Genomic DNA, 26,264 nt, shown 5'->3' with positions numbered 1-26,264 from the left:
TATAGTGTGTATCTCTCACCTATAGGGTGTATCTCTCGTATATAGTGTGTATCTCTCACCTATAGGGTGTATCTCTCACCTATAGGGTGTACCTCTCCTATATAGTGTGTATCTCTCCTATATAGGGTGTACCTCTCCTATATAGGGTGTATCTCTCACCTATAGGGTGTATCTCTCCTATATAGGGCGTACCTCTCCTATATAGTGTGTATCTCTCACCTATAGGGTGCGTCTCCCCCCACAGCCTGTGCCCGCAGCCCCCATCGCCTGTCTGTGGGGTGTTTCCCCCGTCTATAGGGTGTCACTCACCTACAGCCTGTCCCCCTCGCCTGTAGGGTGCATCTCTGTGCTGGGTACTGCTCGTCTATAGGGTACCTCCCTCGTGTATGGGGTGTGCCCAACACTCACTACCCCTCGGTCATAGGCGTCTCTCATATATAGGGCACAGCCCTCATATGCAGGGAGCGGCTCATCTATAGGCTCTGTTTCCCATCTATAGGGTGTATTTCCCCTCTATAGGGTGATTTTCCCCTCTATAGGATGCATTTCTCATCTATAGGGTGATTTCCCCCTCTATAGGGTGCATTTCTCTCCTATATAGGATGTATTTCCCCTCTATAGGGTGATTTTCCCCTCTATAGGATGCATTTCTCATCTATAGGGTGCATTTCCCCTCTATAGGGTGATTTTCTCCTCTATAGGGTGGATTTCCCTCCTATATAGGGTGAATTTCCCCTCTATAAGGTGAATTTCCCCTCTATAGGGTGAATTTCCTTCCTATATAGGGTGAATTTCCCCTCTATAGGGGGATTTTCCCCTCTATAGGGTGAATTTCCCCCTGAAGCTCCTCTCTCATCTATAGGGTGCAGCTTTATGATCACCATTATTTGCTATTTGTTCTGATTTCTTAACCTTTGCCCTTCGTATTTAATGATGATTGTTGTTGGTTATTAATTATTGTCTAGTTCTTATTAGTGATTCTTATTTTTCATTATTATTTAGGGATCTAATTCAACCCAGCCCCAATCTGGGCACTCCCAAAATTTTTGCCAACCCCCCCCTCCCCCAAAAAATCCCTCCGAACTTCCAGCCTGGATTTATCCACGTTTATTCCCGCCGGGACTGCCGGGGGCCGGAGCCACCCCCTCCCTTCCCGTGGTTTTCCCAACCTCGGAGCACCAGTGAAAACCCCCGATTCCCAAAGAATCCGTATAAAAATCCCGCTAGTTCCTAAAAAAATCCTCCAAAAACACAAATCCAGGGAGTTTTCTGTTAGAAAAAGGGGGGAAATGAGGATGTGGTGAGGGGAAGGCGGGAGGGGAAGGGATCGGTTGGGTCTTCTGGGGCTAAAAAAGGGAATATTTCCCTATTCCATTAAAAACTACATCAGGACAATGGGAAAACCCTCCACAGGGTCCCAAATTGTATCAAAAATAGACAAATTTTGTTGTCTGGTGGGAAAAGTGCAGCTTTTTCCTGGAGAAATGGGAATGAGGAGGCAACAATCGCTGTGGGTTTGGAGCACAGGGAGAGGGATGGATCCCCCTCCTCCCTGGGCTGAGCCGTGCCGGGCTCTGCTCTGGATTTTGGGATGGGGTTGGATCCCCTCAGCCCTGAGCGGAGCTGCGCGAGCTCTGCGGACGGCCCGGAATTCCCGGAATTCCCGGAATTCCCTACGTTCCGGGGGGATGCCGCTGCAGCTCCTGCTCCTTGAGCAGCGCGATCTGGGGGACGGAGGGAGGGAGGGAGGGAGGGGGAGGTTGTGGGGCCGGGGAAGGCACCGCGTCCCCTGGCCGTGTTCCCCGTGTCCCCTATGGCCGTGTCCCCCTGGCCGTGTCCCCGTGTCCCCCCGGCCATGCCCCCGTGTCCCCCGGCCATGCCCCCGTGTCCCCTGGCCGTGTCCCCCGGCCATGCCCCCGTGTCCCCCTGGCCGTGTCCCCGTGCCCCCCTGGCCGTGTCCCCCTGGCCGTGTCCCCCGGCCATGCCCCCGTGTCCCCTGGCCCATGCCCCCGTGTCCCCCCGGCCCGTGTCCCCTGGCGTGTCCCCGTGTCCCCCTATGGCCGTGTCCCCCTGGCCGTGTCCCCCCGGCATGCCCCGTGTCCCCCGGCCGTGCCCCCTCACCTGCTCCTCCAGGTCCCCGCGGCCGAGCCGGAGCCGCTCCAGCTCCCGCTGCAGCTCCGGAGGCGCTCGGGGAGCGGCCGGGCCCGGGAGCTCCAGCGCCGACACCTGCGCCTGGCGGGGAGGGGTGCCCGGCACCCCAAAGTGGGCACTGCCCTGCGGCGGGCACCCCGGAACGGCCCCATCCCAGCACCAACAACCCCTTCCCAGCTGGAACGAGCCCGGCCCCATCCCCAGCACCAACAACCCCTTCCAGCTGGAACGAGCCCGGCCCCATCCCAGCACCAGCACTGGGATCATTCCCGTTGGAACGAGCCCGGCCCATCCCAGTACCAGCACTGGGATCATTCCCATTGGAACGAGCCCGGCCCATCCCAGTACCAGCTCTGGGATCATTCCCGTTGGAACGAGCCCGGCCCCATCCCAGTACCAGCTCTGGGATCATTCCCGTTGGAACGAGCCCGGCCCATCCCACTACCAGCACTGGGATCATTCCATTGGAACGAGCCCGGCCATCCCAGTACCAGCTCTGGGATCATTCCCGTTGGAACGAGCCCGGCCCCATCCCAGTACCAGCTCTGGGATCATTCCCCGTTGGAACGAGCCCGGCCCATCCCAGTACCAGCACTGGGATCATTCCCGTTGGAACGAGCCCGGCCCATCCCAGTACCAGCACTGGGATCATTCCCATGGGAACGAGCCCGGCCCATCCCAGTACCAGCACTGGGATCATTCCCATGGGAACGAGCCCGGCCCATCCCGGTACCCAGCACTGGGATCATTCCCGTTGGAACGAGCCCGGCCCCATCCCAGTACCAGCACTGGGATCATTCCCGTTGGAACAAGCCCGGCCCATCCCAGTACCAGCACTGGGATCATTCCCATTGGAACGAGCCCGGCCCATCCCCAGTACCAGCACTGGGATCATTCCCATGGGAACGAGCCCGGCCCCATCCCAGTACCAGCACTGGGATCATTCCCATGGGAACGAGCCCGGCCCATCCCAGTACCGAGCACTGGGATCATTCCCATTGGAACGAGCCCGGCCCCATCCCAGTACCAAGCACTGGGATCATTCCCATTGGGAACGAGCCCGGCCCCATCCCAGCAGCAGCACTGGGATCATTCCCGTTGGAACGAGCCCGGCCCCATCCCAGCAGCAGCACTGGGATCATTCCCATGGGAACGAGCCCGGCCCATCCCGGTACCAGCACTGGGATCATTCCCATGGGAATGAGCCCGGCCCATCCCAGTACCAGCTCTGGGATCATTCCCGTTGGAACGAGCCCGGCCCCATCCCAGTACCAGCACTGGGAATCATTCCCATGGGAACGAGCCCGGCCCCATCCCAGTACCAGCACTGGGATCATTCCATGCGGAACGAGCCCGGCCCCATCCCAGCAGCAGCACCGGCTCGTTCCCATCAGGATGAGCCCCCGAAGGAGCAGCCCAGGCCCAGGGATCACGATCAGGTCCCAAAGGAGCAGCTCCCAGCCCAGGGATCAGGATCAGCTCCCAGCCCAGGGATCGGGATCAGCTCCCAGCCCAGGGATCAGGATCAGCTCCCAGCCCAGGGATCGGGATCAGCTCCCAGCCCAGGGATTGGGATCAGCTCCCATCCCAGGGATCGGGATCAGCTCCCAGCCCGGTGGATCGGGATCAGCTCCCAGCCCGTGGATCGGGATCAGCTCCCGGCGCAGGCACCCACCCGCAGCACCTGGATTCGCTTCCGAGCCTCCTGCAGCTGCTGCTCGGCCGAGCCCGCCGGAGCTGCGGGAGCCCGGCCCGGCCGGGAGGTTCCTGCTGCTGCTGCTGCTGCTGCGGGCGCTGGGAGAGACGGGGGCGGTTCGTACAGAGAGATGCAGGTATAAATACAGAAATATTCATGTATTTGTTTGTTACGGGTGCTCTTACATCCCTTACACCTATTTCAATACCTATTCTTAAAATACGTATACACACATATCGATTTTGCTCATATATACACATAAAAATATCTAAAAGACATTTTAATAGATTCAATGTATTAATTTTAATAAATATTATTATTATATAATATTATTATTAATATATAATTATAAATATAAATAATAATATTATTTTAAATAGCCTATGTGTATAATAAATATATACAATATCCAGAATGCGTTAAATATCTGCATATTTAATATATGTTCGTAATAAAATATATATTATATAGTTAAACCATTAAAAATTAATAAAATACAAAATTGTATCTATATAATATTTATATTTCTATAATTCATAACAATAATCTATTATTTGATGTGTAATATTGATATGATATATATAATTGTATTTAATATAATTATATTTTATATATAATTATGTAAAATACTTATATGTTTTATATTAATAGAATATATATTATATTATATTATATTATACACATTCTATTGTATATATTCTATTATATTTTATATATAATAATTACACATAATTATTCTATGATATTTTATAAATATCATGTTACATATAACATTTCTGTGCTGTATAAATGCATACTGTATGTATTCTATAAATATATATGCATTTTTATTTTAAATATTTCTATATTTAATATTAATATAGATCTATTTTATTATAAACATGCTAATTATCTATAACATGTTCTAGATCTTGTATATACTTATTATAAATAGTACTTAATATGCTATAAATATATAAATATACTTAATATAAATTAGGCTATTTAAGATAAAAATAAATAAAGATATTGAATATATAAAAGTATATTTTAGATATTTTTATGTGTAGATACAGGCAAAATAAATATTTACGTGTGTACTTTTAAAAATAGGCATTAAAGCATGTGTAGCAGATATAAAAACATGGAATATATAAATATATATTAAAGTATGTATAATAGAGATAAAAATATGTGAAGCCAGAAGTATACACATAAGATATAAAAAATATATATCTAGATATAATATATTATCTATAATATATTATATATTAAATATATAATATATAAAATCCGAAAATACAGAATAATACAGAAATAGAGTAAAATTTGTAAATATGTATAAAATGGGAAGTAGATACGTAAATGCAGAAATTATTCTGTAAAATAGATAAAAATACAGATAAAGCCCCAAATATACCAGAGTAAAAAAGGTGTATTTTAAAATACCTACACCAGATAATAAATCTGTTATCTAATGCAGTACCAGATAATGAGATATGATAATACAGACATTAGATAATCATTAGATAATTATTTATGGGGGATCCACAGGGTCCTGTCTGGGGTCAAAGGTCAGGGAATTTGGGTGCACCCCCCCCCGCTCACCTCCTGCTGCCGGTCCTGGGGTTCCCTGTTGGGCGGCATTCCCGGCTCCCGCAGCATTCCCAGCTCCCGCAGCATTCCCGATTCCCGCAGCATTCCCAGCTCCCGCTGCTCCCGCAGCTGCTCCCGCAGCATTCCCTTCTCCGCCGCGCCTCCGCCAGCGCCCGCCGCGCCTCCTCCAGCCCCTCCTGCGACACCGGGGGGACACCGGGACAGCCCCGGGACACCCTGGGACACCCCGGAACACCCTGGGACACCCCGGGACACCGGGACAGCCCCGGGACAGCCCCGGACACCTCGGGACACCCCCGGGACACCCTGGGACACCCCAGGACAGCCCCGGGACACCCTCGGGACACCCTGGAACACCCTCGGGACACCGGGACACCCTGGGACACCCCAGGACACCCCCGGGACACCGGGGACTGGCAGGGGGCTCAGAGGGACTGGGAATGGGCTCAGGAAAAACTGGGAGGGGGTTAAGAGGGACTGGGGCAGCTGGGAAAGGGTCCGGGGGGAAGTGGGAGGGGTTTCAGTGGGAACTGGGGGGGACTGGGATTGGTTCAGGATGAATGGGGGCACTGGGAGGGGTTCAGAGGGAACTGGGGGAAGTGGGAAAGGGTTCCAGGGAGGAAGTGGGAGGAGGTTTGGGGGGAACTGGGGGGACTGGGAAAGGGGTTCAGGGAGAATGAGGGGACCGGGAAGGGGTTCAGGGGAACGGGGAGGGGGTTCGGGAGGAACTGGGGGCACCGGGAGGGGGTTCCGATCGCACCTGGAGCAGCCTCCGGTCCGTCTCGCCGGCGGCCAGGGCGTTCTGGAGCTGCAGGAGCCGCTCGTGGAGCCGGGAGCCCTCGGGCACGGCCCGCAGCGTCCCCCCGGGAGCCGCTGTCCGGCAGCACCGGGAAGCGGCCCGGAGCCGGGCTCGGCCTGAGCCAGCTGCGCCCGGCAACGGAGGCGGAGAGTGGGGGAACTGGGGGACTGGGGGGACTGGGAGGGGGCTCGGGGGGAAATGGGGGGTCTGGGAAGGGGTTCAGGGGAACTGGGGGAAGTGGGAGGGGGTTTAGGGGGACTGAGAAGGGGTTCGGGGGGAACTGTGGGGCTGGGAAAGGGCTCGGGGGAACGGGAGGAGGTGCAGGGGATTCAGGGGGGACTGGGGGACTTGGAAGGGGTTTGGGGGAACTGGGGGAGCTGAGAGAGGGTTAAAGGGGAACTGGGAGGGGATTCAGGGAGAACTGGGCGACTGAGAGGGGTTTTGGGGGAACTGGGGACAACTGGAATGGGGTCCGGGGGAACTGGGGGGACTGGGAGTGGGTTTAGGGCAAACTGGGAAGGCGTTTGGGAGGAACTGTGGGAACCATGAGGTGATTCAGGCGTAACTGGGAGGGGATTCAGGGAGAACTGGGAGTGGGTTCGGAGGAACTGTGGAGACTTTGGGAACTGGGAGCGGGTTCAGTGGGAACTGGGAGGGGGCTGAGGGGGACCTGTGGGACTGGGAAGTGTTTCAGGAGGCACTGGGAGGGGGCGGAGGGGGAACTGTGGACGGGATTTCCCAGAATGTGCCGGGATCGGTGCCGTACCTGTGTCCGCAGCAGCTCCGCTCGCTCCCGCGCCTCCGCGTCCCGCTCCGCCAGAGCGCGCCGGGCGCGGCCCAGCTCCCCCTCCAGCGCCCGCCGCTGCAGCTCCAGCCGGGAGCTCCGGCTCTCGCACAGCTCCAGCCTCTGCCGGGCCTCCTCCAGCTCGCCCAGCTTCTCCTGGAGCCGCCGGGACGCGGCATTGGAGCCGGGATGTGCCGGGCGCGCAGCCGTGCCCGCAGGGACTGCCCGGCATTCCCACCCGGACTGGCCCGCATTCCCACCCGGACTGGCCCGCATTCCCGCCTGTGCAGCCCGGCGTTCCCACCTGGGCTGCCCCACATTCCCACCTGGGGTACCCATCACTCCCACCTTGACTACCCAGCATTCCCAAATGGGTTGTCCAGCATTCCCACTTGGGACACCCAGCGTTCCCACCTGGACTGTCCCACATTCCTGCCTGTGCTGCCCGGCGTTCCCACATGGGATACCCATTATTCCCGCCTGGACTGCCCAACATTCCCGCTTGGAATACCCATCATCCCCCCCACCTGGACTGCCTCCATCATTCCTACCCGGGATATCCATCGTTCCCACCCGGGATATCCATCGTTCCCACCCGGGATATCCATCCTTCCCACCCGGGATATCCATCCTTCCCGCCCGGGATACCCATCCTTCCCGCCCGGCCTGTCCCGCATTCCCACCTGGACTCCGCACATTCCCACCTGCGCCGCGCGGCGCTCCCGCTCGGAGGAGCGCAGGCTCCGCTCTCAGGCCCGCCAGCCTGTCCCGCAGCTCGCGGCATTCCCGCTGGGAATGGCGCAGGGTCTCCTCCCGCAGCAGCAGCGCGGCCCGGGAGCCGCTCAGCTCTCGGCGGCCCTGCGCGGGCCACAGCGGGGCCCGCGGGTCAGCGCGGCGGGAGCGGGCCCTGCCCGCGTTACCGGGACACCGGGGCTTGGGGGGAGAGAGGGGACACCGGGGGATTTGGGGGAGAGAGGGGACACCGGGGATTTGGGGGAGAGAGGGGACACCGGGGCTTGGGGGGAAAGAGGGGACACCGGGGATTTGGGGGGTAAAGAGGGGACACCGGGGATTTGGGGGGAAAGAGGGGACACCGGGGATTTGGGGGTAAAGAGGGGACACCGGGGATTTGGGGGGTAAAGAGGGGACACCGGGGATTTGGGGGGTAAAGAGGGGACACCGGGGCTTGGGGGTAAAGAGGGGACACCGGGGCTTTGGGGGTAAAGAGGGGACACCGGGGCTTGGGGGAAAGAGGGGACACCGGGGCTTGGGGGAGAGAGGGGACACCGGGGGATTTGGGGGTAAAGAGGGGACACCGGGGCTTGGGGGGAGAGAGGGGACACCGGGGATTTGGGGGAAAGAGGGGACACCGGGGATTTGGGGAAAGAGGGGACACGGGGATTTGGGGGGAAAGAGGGGACACCGGGCTTTGGGGGGTAAAGAGGGGACCACCGGGGATTTGGGGGAAAGAGGGGACACCGGGGCTTGGGGGAAAGAGGGGACACCGGGGATTTGGGGGGAAAGAGGGGACACCGGGGATTTGGGGGGAAAGAGGGGACACCGGGGCTTGGGGGAAAGAGGGGACACCGGGGATTTGGGGGGGAAAGAGGGGACACCGGGGATTTGGGGGTAAAGAGGGGACACCGGGGCTTGGGGGAAAGAGGGGACACCGGGGATTTGGGGGGGAAAGAGGGGACACCGGGGATTTGGGGGTAAAGAGGGGACACCGGGGATTTGGGGGGGTAAAGAGGGGACACCGGGGATTTGGGGGTAAGAGGGGACACCGGGGATTTGGGGGGAAAGAGGGGACACCAGGGATTTGGGGGAAAGAGGGGACACCGGGGCTTGGGGGGAAAGAGGGGACACCGGGGATTTGAGGGGACAGAGGGGACACCGGGGCTTGGGGGGAAAGAGGGGACACCGGGGATTTGGGAGAAAGAGGGGGGTTACTGGGGTTTGTGGGGGTGCAGAGGGGGTTACTGGGGTTTACTGGGGTTTCTGGGGGATGCAGCAGGGGTTTATTGGGGTTTATGGGAGTTGCAGAGAGGTTTACAGGGGATGTTGGGGGGTTACTGGGGTTTAGGGGGCTTTACTGGGGTTTTAGGGGGGTTACTGGGGTTTTAGGGGGTTTTGGGGGGGTTACTGGGATTTATGGGGGTTTACTGGGGTTTTAGGGGGGTTACTGGGATTTATGGGGATTTACTGGGGTTTAGGGGGGTTGACTGGGGTTTTAGGGGGTTTACTGGGGTTTTAGGGGGGTTTACGGGGGGTTACTGGGATTTATGGGGATTTACTGGGGTTTAGGGGGGTTGACTGGGATTTAAAGGGATTCAGCAGGAGTTGACTGGGGTTTACTGGGGAGGCAGGGGGGTTGCTGGGATTTAAGGGGGATGCACAGGGGTTTGCCCAGTTTTCCTGGGTTTACCGAGGACCCACTGGGGAGTTCCCAGTTCTGCTGGGGTTCATGGGGGTGCACAGGGGTTTTACCCATTTTACTGGGATTTACGGAGTTTGCACGGGGGGGTTCCCAGTTTTACTGGGAGTTACAGGGGATCCGCTGGAGGTTACCAGTTTTACCAAGGTTTATGGGACATTCAGGGGGCGTTTCACCCACTTTATTGGGATTTATGGCGTTTGCTCAGGGCATTTCCCAGTTTTCCTGGGGTGCCTGTGGGGCGCAGGCAGATTTTCCCGATTTATTTGGAGTTTATGGGCGATAAACTGGGAGGGGTTCTTGGGTTTACCGGGGTTTAAGAGGGATGCACAGGGCTTTTACCCACTTTATTGGGATTTATGGAGACTGCCCAGGGAGTTTACGGGTTTTACTGGGATTTACGTGGGATCTGCAGGGGAGTTCACCAGTTTCACTGCAGTTTATGGGGATTTTTTAAATGGGTTGGGTTTTAAAATTATTATTATTTAATGTTTTGGCTTTTAAATTTAATTTTATTGGGATTTATGGAGTTTGCTCAGGGTTTTTTCAGCCGTTTTATTGGGGTTTGCAGGAAATACACAGGGAATTTACTGGTTTTACTGGGATTTACGTGGGATGCAGACAGGTTCTGCCCACTTTATTGGGGTTTATGGAGTTTGCACGGGGGATTTTACTGGGTTTTGTGGAGTCTACCAGTTTAACTGGTATTTACATGGGATCCATAGGGGAGTTTACCAGTTTTAGTGAGATTTATGGGCATCCACGAAAGTTTTACCCGTCTTACTGGGATTTATGGGGCATGCAGAGGGGTTTTATTGCGTTTAGAGAGATACACGGAAGTTTTTACCACTTGCACTGGGGTTTAAAGGCGATACAGAAGAGTTTTACTGGGGTTTACTGGGATTTACGACGTTTTCCACCAGGATTTTGGAGGAAATCCCGGGGAGCACCCTCCCCTCCCGGTGCCTCAGTTTCCCTCCAAGCTCCCACTCGCTGTGGAGGCTCCAAACCACCCCGAATCCCCCAACTCCAAAAACCCCCCCTCACCTTGCTCGCTCTCCTCCAGCAGTTTCTGGAGCTGCTGTGCGCGGGCGCCGGCGCTGTCCCGCTCCGCCTCCGCCTCCGCCAGGCGCCGGCCCAGGCTGCCCAGCTGCCCCCGGAGCTCCTCCTGCGCCGGGAACACGGCACCGGGCTGGCAACGGGCTGGCCAAGGGCCTTTTTGGGGTAGCGGGGACGGGAGGCACAGGGGGACGCACCCGCTCCCGCTGCGCGTCCTGCAGCTCCCGCAGGAATTCCCGCAGCGCCGCCCGCAGCGCCTCGGGATCGGCGTCGGGATCCGGGAACGAGCCGGGGCTTCCCGGCCCCTCCGGGCCCCCGCCTGTGGGGGAAAAAGCGGGGAGGCGGGGGGACACCGGGCTGGGCTGGGGGGATGGAGCTGTGGGGAGCAAAGGGGGGCAGGGGGGAGATTGGGGGGTATGGAGACCCCAGGGATGCAGGGGATGGAATTTGGGGGTTTAGAGACCCAGGGGATGCAAGGGATGGAGTTTGGGGGTTTGGGAGACCCTGGGGATGCAGGGGGTGGAATTTGGGGGTTTAGAGACCCAGGGGATGCAGGGGATGGAATTTGGGGGTTTAGAGACCCAGGGGATGCAGGGGATGGAATTTGGGGGGTTGGGAGACCCCAGGGCTGCAGGGGATGGAATTTGGGGGTTTGGGAGACCCCGGGGTGCAGGGGTTGGAATTTGGGGGTTTGGGAGACCCAGGGGATGCAGGGAATGGAATTTGGGGGGTTGGGAGACCCAGAGGATGCAGGGGATGGAATTTGGGGGTTTGGGAGACCCCGGGGATGATGGGGGTGAAATTTGGAGTGTGGGAGACCCCCGGGATGCAGGGGATGGAATCTGGGGGGTTGGGAGACCCCGGGGATGCAGGGGATGGAATTTGGGGGGTTTGGGAGACCCCAGGGATGCAGGGGTTGGAATTTGGGGGTTTGGAGACCCCGGGGATGCAGGGGTTGGAATTTGGGGGTTTGGAGACCCCGGGGATGCAGGGGATGGAATTTGGGGGTATGGAGACCCCAGGGATGCAGGGGTTGGAATTTGGGGGTATGGAGACCCCGGGGATGCAGGGGATGGAATTTGGGGGTGTGGAGACCCCCGGGATGCAGGGGATGGAATTTGGGGGTATGGAGACCCCCGGGATGCAGGGGCCGCAGCACTGGTGTGCTGGAGACCCCCAGGGCTGGGTCAGTGGGGTGACACGGGGTCCCGCAGAGGGACACGTCCCTTCCCCTCAGCCCCAGCCGGGGCCGCTCACCCTTGGCCCTGGCGACGGCCACGGTGCGGCGCAGGGTGGCCTGGAGGCCGCCCAGGCGGGACTCGGTGGCCCTGCGCTGCTCCTCGCCCCGGGCCAGCTCCGCCTCCAGCCCCTGGGCCCGGCCCTGCGCCGCGCTCAGCCGCAGCCCCAGCTCGGCCACCTCGGCCCGCGCCGCCTCCACCTTCAGCTGCAGGTTCCGGGCGTCCGCCAGCAGCTTCTTCTCATTGCCCCGCGCCTCCTCCAGGCTGCGGGACAGCTCCTGCTCCCGCTGCCGGAACTCCTGCTCCGCCTCCGCCAGGCGCTGCTGGAGCTGCTGCAGCTGCGGGAGCCGCGAGGGAAGGGGTGAGGAGAGAGGGGAACGGGGGCGTGGGAGGCATGGAGGGACGGGGATGGCAGGGAGGGAGCAATGGGGATGGAGGACCCGTAAGGACACAGGGGATGGGGCAGTGGGGTAACAGGGAACTGCAGGGATGCAGGGGATGGGGCAGTGGGGTAACAGGGAACTCCAGGGATGCGGGGAATGGGGCAGTGGGGTGATGGGAACACCCAGGGATGCAGGGGATGGGGCAGTGGGGTAACAGGGAACTCCAGGGATGCAGGGGATGGGGCACTGGGGTGATGGGAACTCCAGGGATGCGGGGAATGGGGCAGTGGGGTGATGGGAACACCCAGGGATGCAGGGGATGGGGCACTGGGGTAACAGGGAACTGCAGGGATGCAGGGGATGGGGCAGTGGGGTGATGGGAGCTCCAGGGATGCAGGGGATGGGGCAGTGGGGTGATGGGAACTCCAGGGATGCAGGGGATGGAGCAGTGGGGTGATGGGAACTCCAGGGGACACAGGATACCACAGTGACGGGGATGACTGGGGACAAAAAGCACCAAGCTATGGGGTTCGGGGACAGGGACACCTCCAGACACACAGGATAGCCAGCTGTGGCGGGACAGGGACACTTCGGGACACGGGACACCCACGAAGGGTGCCCTCACCTCCTTCCTGGCGGCCTCGGTGCCGGCCTCGCTCTCCGCCACCTTCTGCCGGAGGCCCGGAGGCTTCGCGGCGGCTCCGCTGCTCCCGCTGCTCCTCCAGGGCCACCCGCGCCTGCAGCTCCCCCAGCTCTCGGCCCCGCCGGCTGTTCTCGCTGTCCAGCTCCTTCACCTGCCCACGGGCGGCGGCAGCGGTTCGGGGACGCCCCCGAAGGCCGGGGAGGGGCTGTGCCACCCCCGCCGTCCCCGCTGTCCCTGACCTGGCGGCGCAGCTCCTGCAGCTCCCGGCGGCTTCTCGAGGCGGGCGCGCTCCAGCCCCCGCAGCGCCGCCCGCAGCTCCGACACCTCCCGCTCGGCCGCCGCCCGCGCCGCCTCCAGCAGCGCCAGCCGCTGCTCCTTGTCCTCCCCGGAGCGCTTCAGGCTGCGGCAGCGCGGAGCAGGGGCTGGCAGCACCCCCCAGCACTGCCCCAGCTGTGCCCGTCCCCATCCCCAAATTTCCATCACCTTGTCCTGAGTGCCCCCCTGACCTGGAGCATCGCCCCATCCCGACCAGAGCATCCCAACCTGAGCGTCCCTGTGTCCCGAGCATCACCCCCAGCCCAGGCATCGCCCTCCAGGGTGGGGATCATCCTTGTAATTCCCAGCTTCCCTCATCCTGAGCGTCTCCCAACTCCTGCATCTCCAAACTTCTGCTTCCCTCATCCTGAGCGTCTCCCAACTCCTGCATCTCCCAGCTTGGGCAGCCTCTTGTCCCAGCCATCACTCCGACTCCTGTATCTCCCAGCCTGGACGTTCCCTTATCCTGAGCATCCTTCCAGCCCTGAGCATCCCCTCCAAGGCGCCGCACCCTCCCCCTGCACCTCCCAGCTCGGGCATCCCGTGTCCCGGCGCATCCCGCCCTCCCGACCTGATGCGCTCTCCCTCGGCGCGCCGCAGGGCCGCCCGCAGCTCCTCGTTGGAGCGCTGCAGCGCTTCCTTCTCGCGGCCCGCGTCGCCCAGGGCCCGCCGCGCCTCCTGCGCCCGCCGCCGCTCCGCGTCCCGGCCCTCGCGGCTGTCCCGGGCCTGGCGCTGCGCCTCCTGCAGCTCCCGCCGCGCCGCCGCCCGCGCCTCCGCCACCGCCCGCAGCTGCGCCCGCGCCTCCTCCGCCTGCCCCGAGCCGGGATTTAGGGGGCTTCGGGGACTTAGAGGGGCGGGAAGGCGTTTGGGGGGGGAACTCGCCTCCCGCAGGGCGCTGTCCCGCTGCTTGGCCGCCGCTGCCGCTTCGTCCCGGAGCGTCCTCGCCTCCCGCTCGTGGCTCAGCGCCGCCTCCTCCGCCCGCGCCCGCAGCGAGCGCAGCTCCGCGGCCAAGCCCTGAGCGGGGCACGGCACCTTGAGACCCCCCTCCGCCCTCCTTTGGGGGCTCCCGGGGGGCGGCACGACGGGGGTGGGGTCCCGGAGGCAGGGGGGCAATGGGGATGGGGGTCCCAGGAAGAGGGGGGCAATGGGGGTGGTACAGGGATGGGGTGAGGGGGCTCAGGTACCACAGCTGAGCCCCACTGCTCGGGGACAATGTGGGGTGAAGTTGGGGGGCTGCGAGAAAGGGGTCACTGCGGGGGTCGTGCAGTGGTGGGGGTGAGGCTCAGGCAGGGGGTGCATTTGGGGGCATGGGGGGCTGCAGTGGGGGGGATACCCAGAAAGGGGGGCTTCAATGGGGGGGCCATGTGGGATAGCCATGAATGGGGAGATGCAATGGGGGGTGGCATGGGGGATCCCCAGGCATGGGGGGGCCACAGGAGATGTTCAGACAGGAGGGGTTGCAGTGGGGGACACCCAGGAACTGGGGGGTGACATGGGGGACCCCCAGGCATGGTGGCCACAGTAGGAGGGGACACTTTGGCAATGGGGGGTCGCAATGAGGGGGGGACACCTGGGCACGGGGGCTTGAAGTGGGGGCTCTGTGGGCCTCTGTGCCACCCTGGGGGGGGTCCTGGGAGCCCCCCAAACCCACCTGCTCCTTCTCCTGGTGGCTCGTGACCTCTCGCCGCTGCTGCTCCAGCTCGGCCGTGGCCCTCGTCCAGGCTCCGCTGGAGCCCCGCCAGTGGCCCCCGCCAGGGCCACCCGCTCCTCCTCCTGCAGCGCCAGCGCCTGGGGGGACAGCAGGGCTGGCCCAGGGCTGGGGGACACGGGGCTGGCACAGGGCCGGGGGGGCACCGGGGTCACCCACCTGCTGCTTCTCGCTCTGGCGCTGCTGCCGCGCTGCCGCCAGCTCGGCCACCAGCTCCTCGTGCTCCTGCACCAGCCGGCCCCGCTCGGCCTCCAGCTCCTCTGCAACCCCCACAGATCATCGAGGAACCCCAAAAATCATCAGTGAACCCCAAAAATGTCATCAGTGAACCCAAACGAGCAGCACTGCACCCCGAGCATCGTGCGCCAAAAATCAGCGGGAACGTCAGGAATCAAGGTTGCACCCCAGAAATCACCACTGTGCCCTCAACAATCAGCGTGTGCATCAAAAATCAGCTCTGCACCCCAGAAATCTATATTTCACCCCAAAAATCGCCACTGAGCCACAACACCCAAAAATTTACCCCAAAACCCAACATTTCGCCCCAAAACCCAACATTATTCCCCAATAACCAACATCGTGCCCCTACAATCATCCTTAAAACGCCTCAAAATCACCATCACACCCAAAAATTCACCATCACGCCCTAAAAAACCCCACCACAGTACCCCAAAGTCCCAAAATCACCACCACAGCCCCCAAAATCAATCCCGCAGCCCCAAACCTCGTGCCCCCCGCCCCGTGCGCACCTTCTCTCGCTGGAGGTGCTCGAGCTGCTCCCGGTGGGCGTCGCGGGCGCTCTGCAGGGCCGCTGTCACCGCGGCCGCTCGGCCACCGCCACCGCTGGCGCTCCCGCAGCTCCTGCGCCCGCTCCCGCCGCGCCGCGCCAGGCTGAGGGACACCGTGGGGACACCCCCAGATCAGCGGGGACACCCCTCGGTCATGGGGACACCCCTCGGTCATGGGGACACCCCCAAGATCAGCGGGGACACCCCTTGGTCATGGGGACACCCCGCCATGGGACACCCCTCGTGTCATGGGGACACCCCCCAGATCAGTGGGGACGCCCCTCGGTCATGGGGACACCCCCTGTCAGTGGGGACAGGTGGATGGAGCTGAGGATGAGGATGACGGGGATGAGGATGAAGATGGGGACGGGTGGGCTGGAGCTGGGCACGGCCGGCCCGATGGGACACACGAGTGGCCGGGACCCCTCACCCTCCAGCGCCTCCTTGGCCTGCGCCAGTGTCCGGCCCTGGGCCTCCAGCTGCTGGTTGCGGGCCTGGAGCTGGGCCAGCTCCTGCTGCAGCTGGAACACGCTGCTCTCCAGCCCCTCCTTCTCCGACCTGCCGGAGCGCGGGGCGCGGGGCTGGGCACGGGGCCGGAGCCGCCCCGGCACCCACCAGAGCCCGGCACCCCCCGGCGCAGCTCGCACCTGAGCCCGGCGGCCTCGCGGTCGCGGTGCCGCTCCTGGCGCTGGCAGCCGCGAGCTGCACGGCCAGGCCGGCCCCGTCCTGGGCCAGCGCCGCCTGAGTCCGGCCCAGCCGCTCCTGCTCCGCCCGGAGCCGCTCCTGCTCCGCCCGCGCCCGCGCCAGCGCCTCGCCGCCGCGCTCTGCTCCTGCACCGCCTGCGGGCACACCAGTGACACCAGTGACAGCTCAGGGACCACCGGGCACACCCCAGGGACCACCAGTTACCCCTCACGGACAGCCAGTTACTCCATGTCCCCTCCCAGTTACTCCAGACACCCACCCCATGCCTCCCAGTTGTCCCTGGCACTGTCCCATTTACCCCTGGTACTCTCCCAGTCACTCCACGCCCCCTCCCCACCCTTCCCAGTTACCCCGGCACCCTCCCAGTTACCCCAGCACCCTCCCCACTCCTCCCAGTTACCCCTGGTACCCTCCCAGTCACTCCACGCCCCCTCCCCACCCATGCCTGGAGCCCTCCCCATTCCTCCCGGTTACCCTGGCACCCTCCCAGTTATCCCTAGTACCCTCCCAGTTACTCCATGTCCCCTCCTCACCCGTCCCTGGCGCCCTCCCCATCCCTCCCAGTTACCCCAGCACCCTCCCAGTCGCCCCGCGGTGCCCACCTGGCCGAGGCTGTGGCGCAGCCGCTCGTGGAGCCCGCGCAGCTCCCGCAGCTCCTCCCGCAGCCCCCCCGTCGTCCCGGGGTCCCTCCGCGCCCGCTCCGGGCCCTGCCGCTCGTTCCCGGGGCGGGGGCCGCTCCAGCCGCTCCCGCAGCAGCGCCAGCTCCCGGCACAGCTCCCGGGTGCGCAGCCGGCCCCGCTCCCGCTCCTGCTCCAGCCGCTCCAGCCGCCGGCTCAGCTCCGCCTTGTCCCGGGCCAGCCCGGCCGCCAGCTCGCTGGTCTTGGCCAGCGCGTCCCGCAGCCGCGACTCCTCGGCCTCCGCCGCCCGCCGGGCCTCCGCCAGCTCCCCGCAGCTGCCCTGCGCCTGCAGCAGCGGGCACCGGCTGGCACGGGGCAACTGGGGCAGGGGCACCTGGGGGTCACCTGGGGCTTGGGGACACCTGGGGCATGGGGCAACTGGGGCAGGGGCACCTGGGGGTCACCTGGGGCTTGGGGACACCTGGGGCACGGGGCAACTGGGGCAGGGGCACCTGGGGTCACCTGGGGCCTGGGGACACCTGGGGCATGGGGACAGCTGGGGCAGGGGCACCTGGGGTCACCTGGGGCTTGGGGGCACCTGGGGCATGGGGACAGCTGGGGCTTGGGGACACCTGTGGAACCAGGACATGGGGACAGCTGGGGCACAGGGCTGCACCCACTGCAGGGCTGGCACGTCTGGGGATGTACCCATGGATGGACCTGTACCCATGGGATGCACCTGTACCCATGGGATGCACCTGTACCCATGGGATCGACCTGTATCCACGGGATGCACCTGTACCCATAGGATGCACCTGTACCCATGGGATCGACCTGTACCCATGGGATGGACCTGTATCCACGGGATCCACCTGTACCCATGGGATGCACCTGTACCCATGGGATGCACCTGTATCCACGGGATCCACCTGTACCCATGGGATGGACCTGTATCCACGGGATCCACCTGTACCCATGGGATGCACCTGTACCCATGGGATGCACCTGTATCCACGGGATGCACCTGTATCCATGCCCAGCCCCGCTGTGGGGCGGGTCCGGGTGCCCACCTTGCCCAGGGCCTCTGCCAGCGCCTCCTGCTCGCCCCGGGCCAGCTCCGCCTCCAGCAGCGCCCGGCTCAGCTCCTCCCGCGCCTCCAGCAGCTCCCGCTGTGCCCACGCCCGCTGCGCCTCCAGCTCCAGCGCCTGCTGCCGGCTGTGCGGGGGACAGCGCCAACCTGTGTCCCCTGTGCACCCACCTGTGTCCCCTGTGTCCCCCAGCACCCACCTGTGTCCCCTGTGTCCCCTGTGCACCCACCTGTGTCCCCTGTGTCCCCCAGCACCCACCTGTGTCCCCTGTGCACCCACCTGTGTCCCCTGTGTCCCCTGTGCACCCACCTGTGTCCCCCAGCACCCACCTGTGCCCACCTGAACCCACCTGTACCCCCCAGCACAGCCACCTGTGCCCACCCGTGCCCCAGCAGCCCCTCCTGCACCCTCCTGTGCCCACCTGTGCTCCAGCTGCTCCCGGGCAGCCTGGGCGTCGCGGGCGGCCTCGTCGCGGGCGTCCTGCAGCCCCTCGCCGCGGCGCCGGAGCTGCTCCCGCTCCTGCTGCAGGGCCCCGCGCGCTGCTGCTCCTCCGCCAGCGCCGCCTCCGCGCGCTCCAGGTCCCTGACGGACACACGGACACGGGGACATGGGCACACCGACACACAGACGGGGGCGCAGGGACAGGGGCACAGGGACACATGGACACACGGACACAGAGACACGGGCACGGGGACATGGGCACAGGGACACACAGACAGGGCACAGGGACAGGGGCACAGGGGCACAGGGACACATGGACACACGGACACGGACACACGGACATGGACACACGGACACACGGACACACAGACACGGACACAGGCACAGGGACAGGGGCACAGGGGCATAGGGACACACAGACACACAGATACACAGACACTGACGCGGGCACAGGGACACATGGACGCATGGACACAGACACACGGACACATGGACACATGGACACGGGCACAGGGACACACGGACATGGGCACAGGGACATATGGACACACAGACACAGGGACATAGGGACGTGTGGACACCTGAACACAAGGACACACGGACACGTGGACACACGGACACATGGGTACCATGGCATGGGGACATCAACACACGGACACGGGTGGGTGGGCAGGCAGATGGACACACATGGGAAGGTGGACAGATGGACGTGGGTGGGTGGATGGACATACGGACACGGAGGGGTGGATGGACGGGCAGACGGACATGGCTGGGGGGAATGGACAGATGGACATGGATAGGTGCAGGGATGGGGTGATGCTCGTGGATGGATGGACGGATGGACAGATGGACGGATGGACAGGGACAGACAGCGCAGGGACAGATAGACACACAGGATACAGAGGGACAGAGGGGGACACAAGGATTCACAGGGACAGACGGACACAAGGAGCACAGGGACACACCGGGACAGGCAGGGCCACAAGGATGCACAGGGACAGACGGACACACAGGGACAGGCGCACGGACACACGGGGACAGGCGCACGGACACACGGGGACAGACAGACGGACGCCAGCCGGGCCCGCCCGGCGGTACCTGCGCAGCCCCTCGGCCTGGGCGCGCAGCCGGAGCCCTTCCCGCTGCGCCTCCTCCTGCGCCCGCCGGCAGCTCCCGGCCTCGGCTCCCAGCTGCTCCAGCCGCTGCTCCAGCATTCCCAGCTCCCGCCGCAGGCTCCCGGCCGCCTCCCGGCCCGCCTCCGCCTGGCTCCGGGCCTCCTGGGGGTCAGCCTTCATCAGATCCTCGTCCTCATCCCCATCCTCCTCATCCCCATCCCCATCCTCCTCACCTCCATCTTCATCCCCATCCTCCTCATCCCCATCCCCATCCCTCCTCATCCCCATCCTCCTCACCCCCATCCTCCTCCTCCTCCTCCCGGCCTCACCTCCAGCTGCAGCCGGCGCTGGCTCAGGGCCGCGTGAACGGCGGCGGCGGCGGCGCTGGCAGAGAGGCTGCGGAGAGGGGACACGGCGGGACACGGAGGGGACACGGAGGGCGCGGGGGCCTCGGGGTCATCCGCCAGCACCGCCTGTTCCCGGGAAAATCCGGGGGAAAGTGAGGCAGGGAAGGGAATTGAGTCAGTGAAGGGGGGAACCAAGGTGAGAAAGGGGAAATGGAGTCCAGGGAAGGGGAAACTGAGGCAGGGAAGGGGAAATCGAGTCAGGTAAGGGGGAAACTGAGGCAGGGAAGGGGACACTGAGGCAGGAGAGGCCCCTCCTGGCCGTGGGTGGGCCCGGGGTGTCCCAGCACCTGGGTGACCTCGTGCAGCGTCCGGCGGAGCAGCTCCAGCTCGGAGCGCAGAGCCTCCACCTGCTCCGGCGCCGGCTCCCGGGCGCGCGCGGCCTCCTGCGAACCCCGGGACGGGATCAGGCCGGGAATGACGGATGCGCCTCCCCCAAAGCCCCCCACACCGCACCCACCAGCTCCCGCAGCTGCAGGGTCAGCGCCTCCACCGCCCGCTCCTTCTCCTCGTCCTCGCTCCGGCGCCGCTCCAGGGCCGCCGTCAGCTCCTCCAGCCTGCGCCGGGACACGGCCAGCACCGGTCCGCCGCACATCCCTGCCTCCGCCTGCCGCGCGCCCCTTCCCACCCGGGTCACACCCCCAAAATCTTCCCCGTGGAACATCCCCCGCGGCCCTGCAGCCCTCCCGGTGCTCCTGCACTCCTCCCGATGCTCCTGCGTCCTTCCCGGTGCTCCTGCACCCTTCCCGGTGCTCCTGCACTCCTCCCGGTGCTCCTGCAACCCTCCCGGTGCTCCTGCAGCCCTCCCGGTGCTCCTGCAGCCCTCCCGCTGCTCCTGCATCCCTCCCGGTGCTCCTGCACCCTTCCCGGTGCTCCTGCAGCCCTCCCGATGCTCCTGCATCCCTCCCGGTGCTCCTGCAGCCCTCCCGATGCTCCTGCATCCCTCCCGCTGCTCCTGCATCCCTCCGCTGCTCCTGCATCCCTCCCGATGCTCCTGCGTCCTTCCCGGTGCTCCTGCATCCCATCCTGTGCCGCACCCCCCGCACCTCCATTCCTCTCCCCTCGCCCATGCCGGTGCCCCCCAGCCGCCCGTACCTCGCTGTCAGGGTGGCTTTCTCCAGCTCCGCATCCCGTGCCCGCGCCGCCAGCTGCTCCTCCAGCTGCTCCAGGCGCAGCTCCTGCCGCTCCCGCGCCGCTCCCGCCTGGCTCTCGGCCAGCCGCAGGTTGGCGGCCAGGTGCAGGCAGGCGGCGTGGGCGGCGCGGCCCGTCCGGGACACCTCGTGCCCCAGCTCCGACAGGTCCCTGCCGCGGGCGGAGGTGCAGGATGGATGCTCGGGGATCCCCAGAGGGAGATCCCCTCCCCAGGCCCCCGCTGACCTCTCGGTGCTGGCCTTCATCTCCCCGAAGTGGCGCCTGAAGGCCACCAGCTGCCGCCAGAGGGTCAGGAGCCGGCTGTGCTCGTTGCTGAAGTAGGTGTTGAAGGACTGGGGTGGGATGGAGCGGGATCAGGGATCCACCACGGTCCCCAAATTCCCAAATATCCCTCCTGGCCACACCCGTCATCCCTACAGTGCGCCACAGCCCCACCCCAATTCCTGTGGGCACGGAGAGGGGTGAGGGACACGTCCCTGCCTCGCATCCCCCTCCCATCACATCCCCCAAACCCCCAAATCCTTCTCCGTGCGACATTCCCCGTGGCCCCACATCCCTCCCATGTCCCTGACACATCCCTGCATCCACCTGCCTCATATCCCTTTCCTATCCCCAATCATTCCTCATGGAACATCCCCCACGGCTCTGCGTCCCTCCTCAGTGACTCCACATCCCTCTGCCTTGCACCCCCATACTCCCAAAGTTCTGCTCTTTGCAGCATCCCCCACGCCCCACATCCCCTCCACGGCCCCACATCCCTCTCCATGGGCCCCACATCCCTCTCCATGGCCCACATCCCTCTCCATGGGCCACATCCCTCTCCACGGCCACATCCCTCTCCACGGCCCCACATCCCCTCCACGGCCCACATCCCCTCCACGGCCCCACATCCCCTCCACGGCCCCACATCCCTCTCCATGGGCCACATCCCTCTCCACGGCCCCACATCCCTCTCCATGGCCCCACATCCCCCAGGCCACCCTCCCACATCCATGGGCCACATCCCTCTCCACGGCCCCACATCCCTCTCCATGGCCCCACATCCCTCTCCATGGCCCCACATCCCTCTCCACGGCCCCACATCCCCCTCCATGGCCCCAATCCCCCTCCACGGCCCCACATCCCTCTCCACGGCCCCACATCCCTCTCCATGGGCCACATCCCTTCTCCACGGCCCCACATCCCCCCACGGCCCCACATCCCTCTCCACGGCCCCACATCCCCCGGCTCCACGGCCCCACATCCCTCTCCATGGGCCACATCCCTCTCCATGGCCCCACATCCCTCTCCACGGCCCCACATCCCTCTCCACGGCCCCACATCCCTCTCCATGGGCCACATCCCTCTCCATGGCCCCACATCCCTCTCCATGGCCCCACATCCCTCTCCACGGCCCCACATCCCCCCCACGGCCCCACATCCCCCTCCACGGCCCCCATCCCTCTCCATGGCCCCACATCCCTCTCCATGGCCCCACATCCCTCTCCATGGCCCCACATCCCTCTCCACGGCCCCACATCCCCTCATGGCCCCACATCCCTTCCATGGCCCCACATCCCTCCCAGCCCCACATCCCCTCCACGGCCCCACATCCCTCTCCACGGCCCCATCTCCATGGCACATTCTCCATGGCCCCACATCCCTCCATGGCCCCCACATCCCTCTCCATGGCCCACATCCCTCTCCATGGCCCCACATCCCTCCCCACACCCCCTGCCTCACATCCTCTCCCCACTGCTGCTCCCTGTTGGATCCCTGTCCCTGCCCGGGGTGTTCCCAAACCTCCTCCTCGCGCCTCCACTCCGCCTCCCGCTGCTCCAGCTCATCCCGGGCCCGTGCCCAGTCGGCCGTGAGCTTCCGGATGTCCTCGCTCAGCGCCGCGTTGGCCACGTTGGCCTGTTCCAGCTGCTCCCGCAGCATCGAGTTCACCTGCACCAGGCTGCTGCTCCTGGGATCGGGGCTGACCGTGGTCAGAATCCCTCTGGGAATCCTCACATTCCCCCGGGAATCCTCACGTCCCCCCCGGGATCCCTCCCACCTCTGTTGCTCCTCTTCCAGCCGGATCAGGGCGTTCTCCAGCTCGTTGCTGCTCTCCTCCTCGGGCTGGGAGCCGCTGGCATCCAGCTGGATCTGTGGGAATATCCCCCCGCTGGCCATCACCCCGATTTGGGGGGTTTGGGCCAGGGGATCCCGAAAGCCTCCCTCACCGTCAGCCTCTCCTGCTCCAGCTCCGTCGCCTTCTCCAGCAGCTGCTGCTCCACTTCCCCACATTTCTTCTTGTACTGCAACACCTGGAGGAGGGACAGGGCGCTGACACCGATGGGAGGGCTCCCCAAATTATCCCGGTGCCCCCTCGGGAAGGATTTACCTTGGCTTGCAGCTTCTGCACCAGCTGGGCCTGGCGCTGCTGGCCCTCCTGGTAGGCCTGGAGCTTGCGCTTGTAGGCGGCCTGCTCCTCCTCCAGCAGCCTCCGGAGCTCGATGTTGTGCTGAGCCAGGCTCCGGCTCTCCGCCGCCTCCCGCTCCTCCGGCTCCAGCCGCAGGGTCTGCTCCAGCTGGGGTCAGCAGGGAACCCAGGCTGGCACCCCTGAGCATCCCCCGGCGTCACTCGCGGTGTCCCGGCAAAGCCGTGGCTTCCGGGCGGTTCCACGGCAAATCCCAGCCAGCCAAAGGCAAGATCCCCGATCCCCACATTCCCCTGTCTCCCCACGCACAGGGAGGGGATGAATGGGAAGTTTCGGGGGTGCTTTTAGGGATAACTCAACTTCCGGTCTGTGGGTTCAGCAAAGCCCCTTCCCTGGGTACAGCACTGAAAACTTGCCTGGGGATATTTTCCTGATATTTGCTTTCCTTTGTTTTAAATAACGAGGCACAAACCGAGGGATTCCCTCCAGAATACTCCAAGATTCCCACCGGCCCCTCACTTCGGGTCTCCCCAGGAGCCACACTCAGCACTGGAAGGGCCCAAGCCCCTTTGAATTCCTGGTTGCCAGGACAAAGCGCTGCAAAACCGAAGGATTCCCACGAGGAGGGGGGGCTCCTTCCCAAAAAGCAGCGGGACAAATAAAGCAGGGATGGACGGCGACGCTCTGTGCATCCCGTGGGACAAGCTCCGGCACGCCGGGACGGGCCCGGACAATTCCCACCGCGGGGACACCGCGGCTCTCCCGCCCCACGCAGGGAACGCCGAGGCTGGAGCTGGCACTGCCCCGATTTTGGGGCTAAAAAGGCGGATTTGGGAGGACTCACGCGCTCGCTGAGGGCGTTGTACTTGATGGCCAGCTCATCGCGCTCGGCCCGGCTCTGCGCCAGCAGGTCCTCGACGCGGGACAGCTCCTGCTGCAGGATCCGGTTCTCCTCCTGCAGGGACAGCAGCGAGGCCATGGCCCCTGCGGGATGGGATGGAGAGAGGCAGGATGGGATCCGGGATGGGATCCGGGATGGGATCCGGCCCGGGATGCAGCCCTTTGCCACCACGAGCTGCTGTGCTCCCCTCGGGAAGGGGCTGAGCCCTCCCAGCACACAGCAGGTGGATAAAAAATCCTCAGGGATAGGAACCTCGGGAATCCTCAGGAACCACAACCCGCCTTGGGAGCTTTCCCTGATGTTTGCTTTGATTTTAATAACCAGGCACGAACAGAGGGATTTCCACCAAAATCCCACCAGCCCCTCAATGTGAGTCTCCTCCAGCCCACGAGGAGCGTTCTGACCCCTGCCCCGGCTGGAAATGCCACCTCCCACAGCTCGGGCATTCCGAGGAATGCCGTTTGTGATGGAAGAGCTGCTGGGAACGCACAGTTGTGGTCAAAAACCCGCTGGGAGTTTGCAGTTGCGACTGCGAGGACGTTCAGATCCGTGTTTGCCATCACAAAACCGCCGGGGATCTGCAGCTGCGACCACAAAATGGCCAAAATTTGGTGTTCGGATCACAAAAGTGCTGCAGATTTACAGCTGTGATCCAAACCCACTTTATTTTGCAGCTGCAACGTAAAACCTCTGCAAATGTGTGTTTGGGATCATAAAATCATCACAGATTCATTGCTGCAACAGCAAAACTGCTGCAGGTTTGTAGCTGTGATCCCCAAACTGCTGCAAATTCATGTTGGTTGTCACAAAAGCCCTGCAGATTTATAGCCACAGTCACAAAACTGCCACAAATTTGCATTTGTGATCCCAAATCTGCTGCAAATTCCTATTTGTGATCCCAAATCTGCTGCAAATTCCTATTTGTGATCCCAAAACTGCTGCAGGTTTCCAGTCACAACAACAAAACTGCTGCAGATTCACAGTTGCAACCACAAAATCACTAAAACTTTGTGCTTGTGGTCCCAAACCCTGCTGCAGATTTAGTTACAATCCCAAACCCTGCTGCAGATTCACAGCTGAGATCCCCAAACCGCTGTAAATTCGCATTTGTGATCTCAAAACCGGTGTAAATTCACATTTGCGATTTCAAAACCGCTGTAAATTCGCATTTGCGATCCCCAAATCGCTGTAAATTCGCATTTGCCATCCCCAGACCGCCGCACTTTTCCATTCGCGGCCACAAACCCGCCCCCACTTCTCGGAGCCGCCCCGATCCGCGATTTTTCCACCACAACCCCCCCTGTGCCCTCCCAAACCCGCTGCCCAAGTGCCATTCCCGATCCCATTCCCGATCCCGTTCCCATCCCCCGCTCCCCCCGCCGGGGGGGACACGGGGACCCCACCTCAGCCGAGGGCTCCGCGTCGCTCACGGAGCATCCCCCGAGCTCCGGGCACCCCCTCGCCGCGGCCTCCCTGTCCCCAAGCCCCTTTTCCTGGGATTCGGGGCGGTTCGGGCTCGGTGCCCGCCAGCGGGAAGCGGATGCGGGGTCGGGATTAGCCCGAAATCCTCGTCCCCTCCCCGCGTGACGGCGGGAGCGGGGACCCTCCTCTTCCTGGAGGTCCCGACGCCTCCGACACCGGCACTGCCCCATCCTCCCCCCAGAAATCCCTCGGCATTCCCGGGCTCGGCAAACAAACCTCCCCGCGAGGCTCCGGGCGAGAGGAGGAGGAGGAGGAAAAGGAAGGAAAACAGGAACAAACCCCAGCCGCCGGCGCTTCCCGAGCCCCGAGCGGGGGGAGGTCCTTACCCGCGGCGGGATGGAGCCGCTCTCCAGGGGCAGCG

At 62.5% G+C, this 26,264-nt stretch overlaps 1 protein-coding gene across 1 annotated transcript; it reads right to left on the bottom strand.

The window, feature by feature from the left end:
• Nucleotides 1-1,091: 1,091 nt before the first annotated feature.
• CROCC (ciliary rootlet coiled-coil, rootletin) lies at nt 1,092-25,907 on the bottom strand. The gene is given in 42 exon segments (XM_039565587.1): nt 1,092-1,724; nt 2,122-2,232; nt 3,827-3,945; nt 5,435-5,619; nt 6,204-6,260; nt 6,263-6,367; nt 7,009-7,269; nt 7,731-7,775; nt 7,777-7,959; nt 9,017-9,024; nt 10,508-10,628; nt 10,717-10,895; nt 11,777-12,095; nt 12,766-12,822; nt 12,824-12,934; nt 13,023-13,055; nt 13,057-13,183; nt 13,670-13,908; nt 13,981-14,112; nt 14,750-14,851; nt 14,854-14,886; nt 14,966-15,067; nt 15,556-15,697; nt 15,862-16,152; nt 16,242-16,287; nt 16,290-16,433; nt 16,902-17,262; nt 17,987-18,131; nt 18,426-18,586; nt 19,544-19,637; nt 19,640-19,722; nt 19,890-20,033; nt 20,255-20,350; nt 20,425-20,521; nt 21,060-21,266; nt 21,342-21,448; nt 22,899-23,064; nt 23,155-23,246; nt 23,324-23,407; nt 23,485-23,670; nt 24,365-24,504; nt 25,825-25,907. Coding segments are annotated over 41 exon segments (5,748 nt in total). The 5' UTR covers nt 24,500-24,504; nt 25,825-25,907; the 3' UTR covers nt 1,092-1,386.
• Nucleotides 25,908-26,264: the final 357 nt, after the last annotated feature.

The sequence above is a fragment of the Corvus cornix genome, chromosome 27 (genome assembly GCF_000738735.6).
Source record: "Corvus cornix cornix isolate S_Up_H32 chromosome 27, ASM73873v5, whole genome shotgun sequence".
In the NCBI taxonomy this organism is placed as follows: domain Eukaryota; kingdom Metazoa; phylum Chordata; class Aves; order Passeriformes; family Corvidae; genus Corvus; species Corvus cornix.
This window is presented reverse-complemented; position numbering and strand designations above follow the sequence as displayed.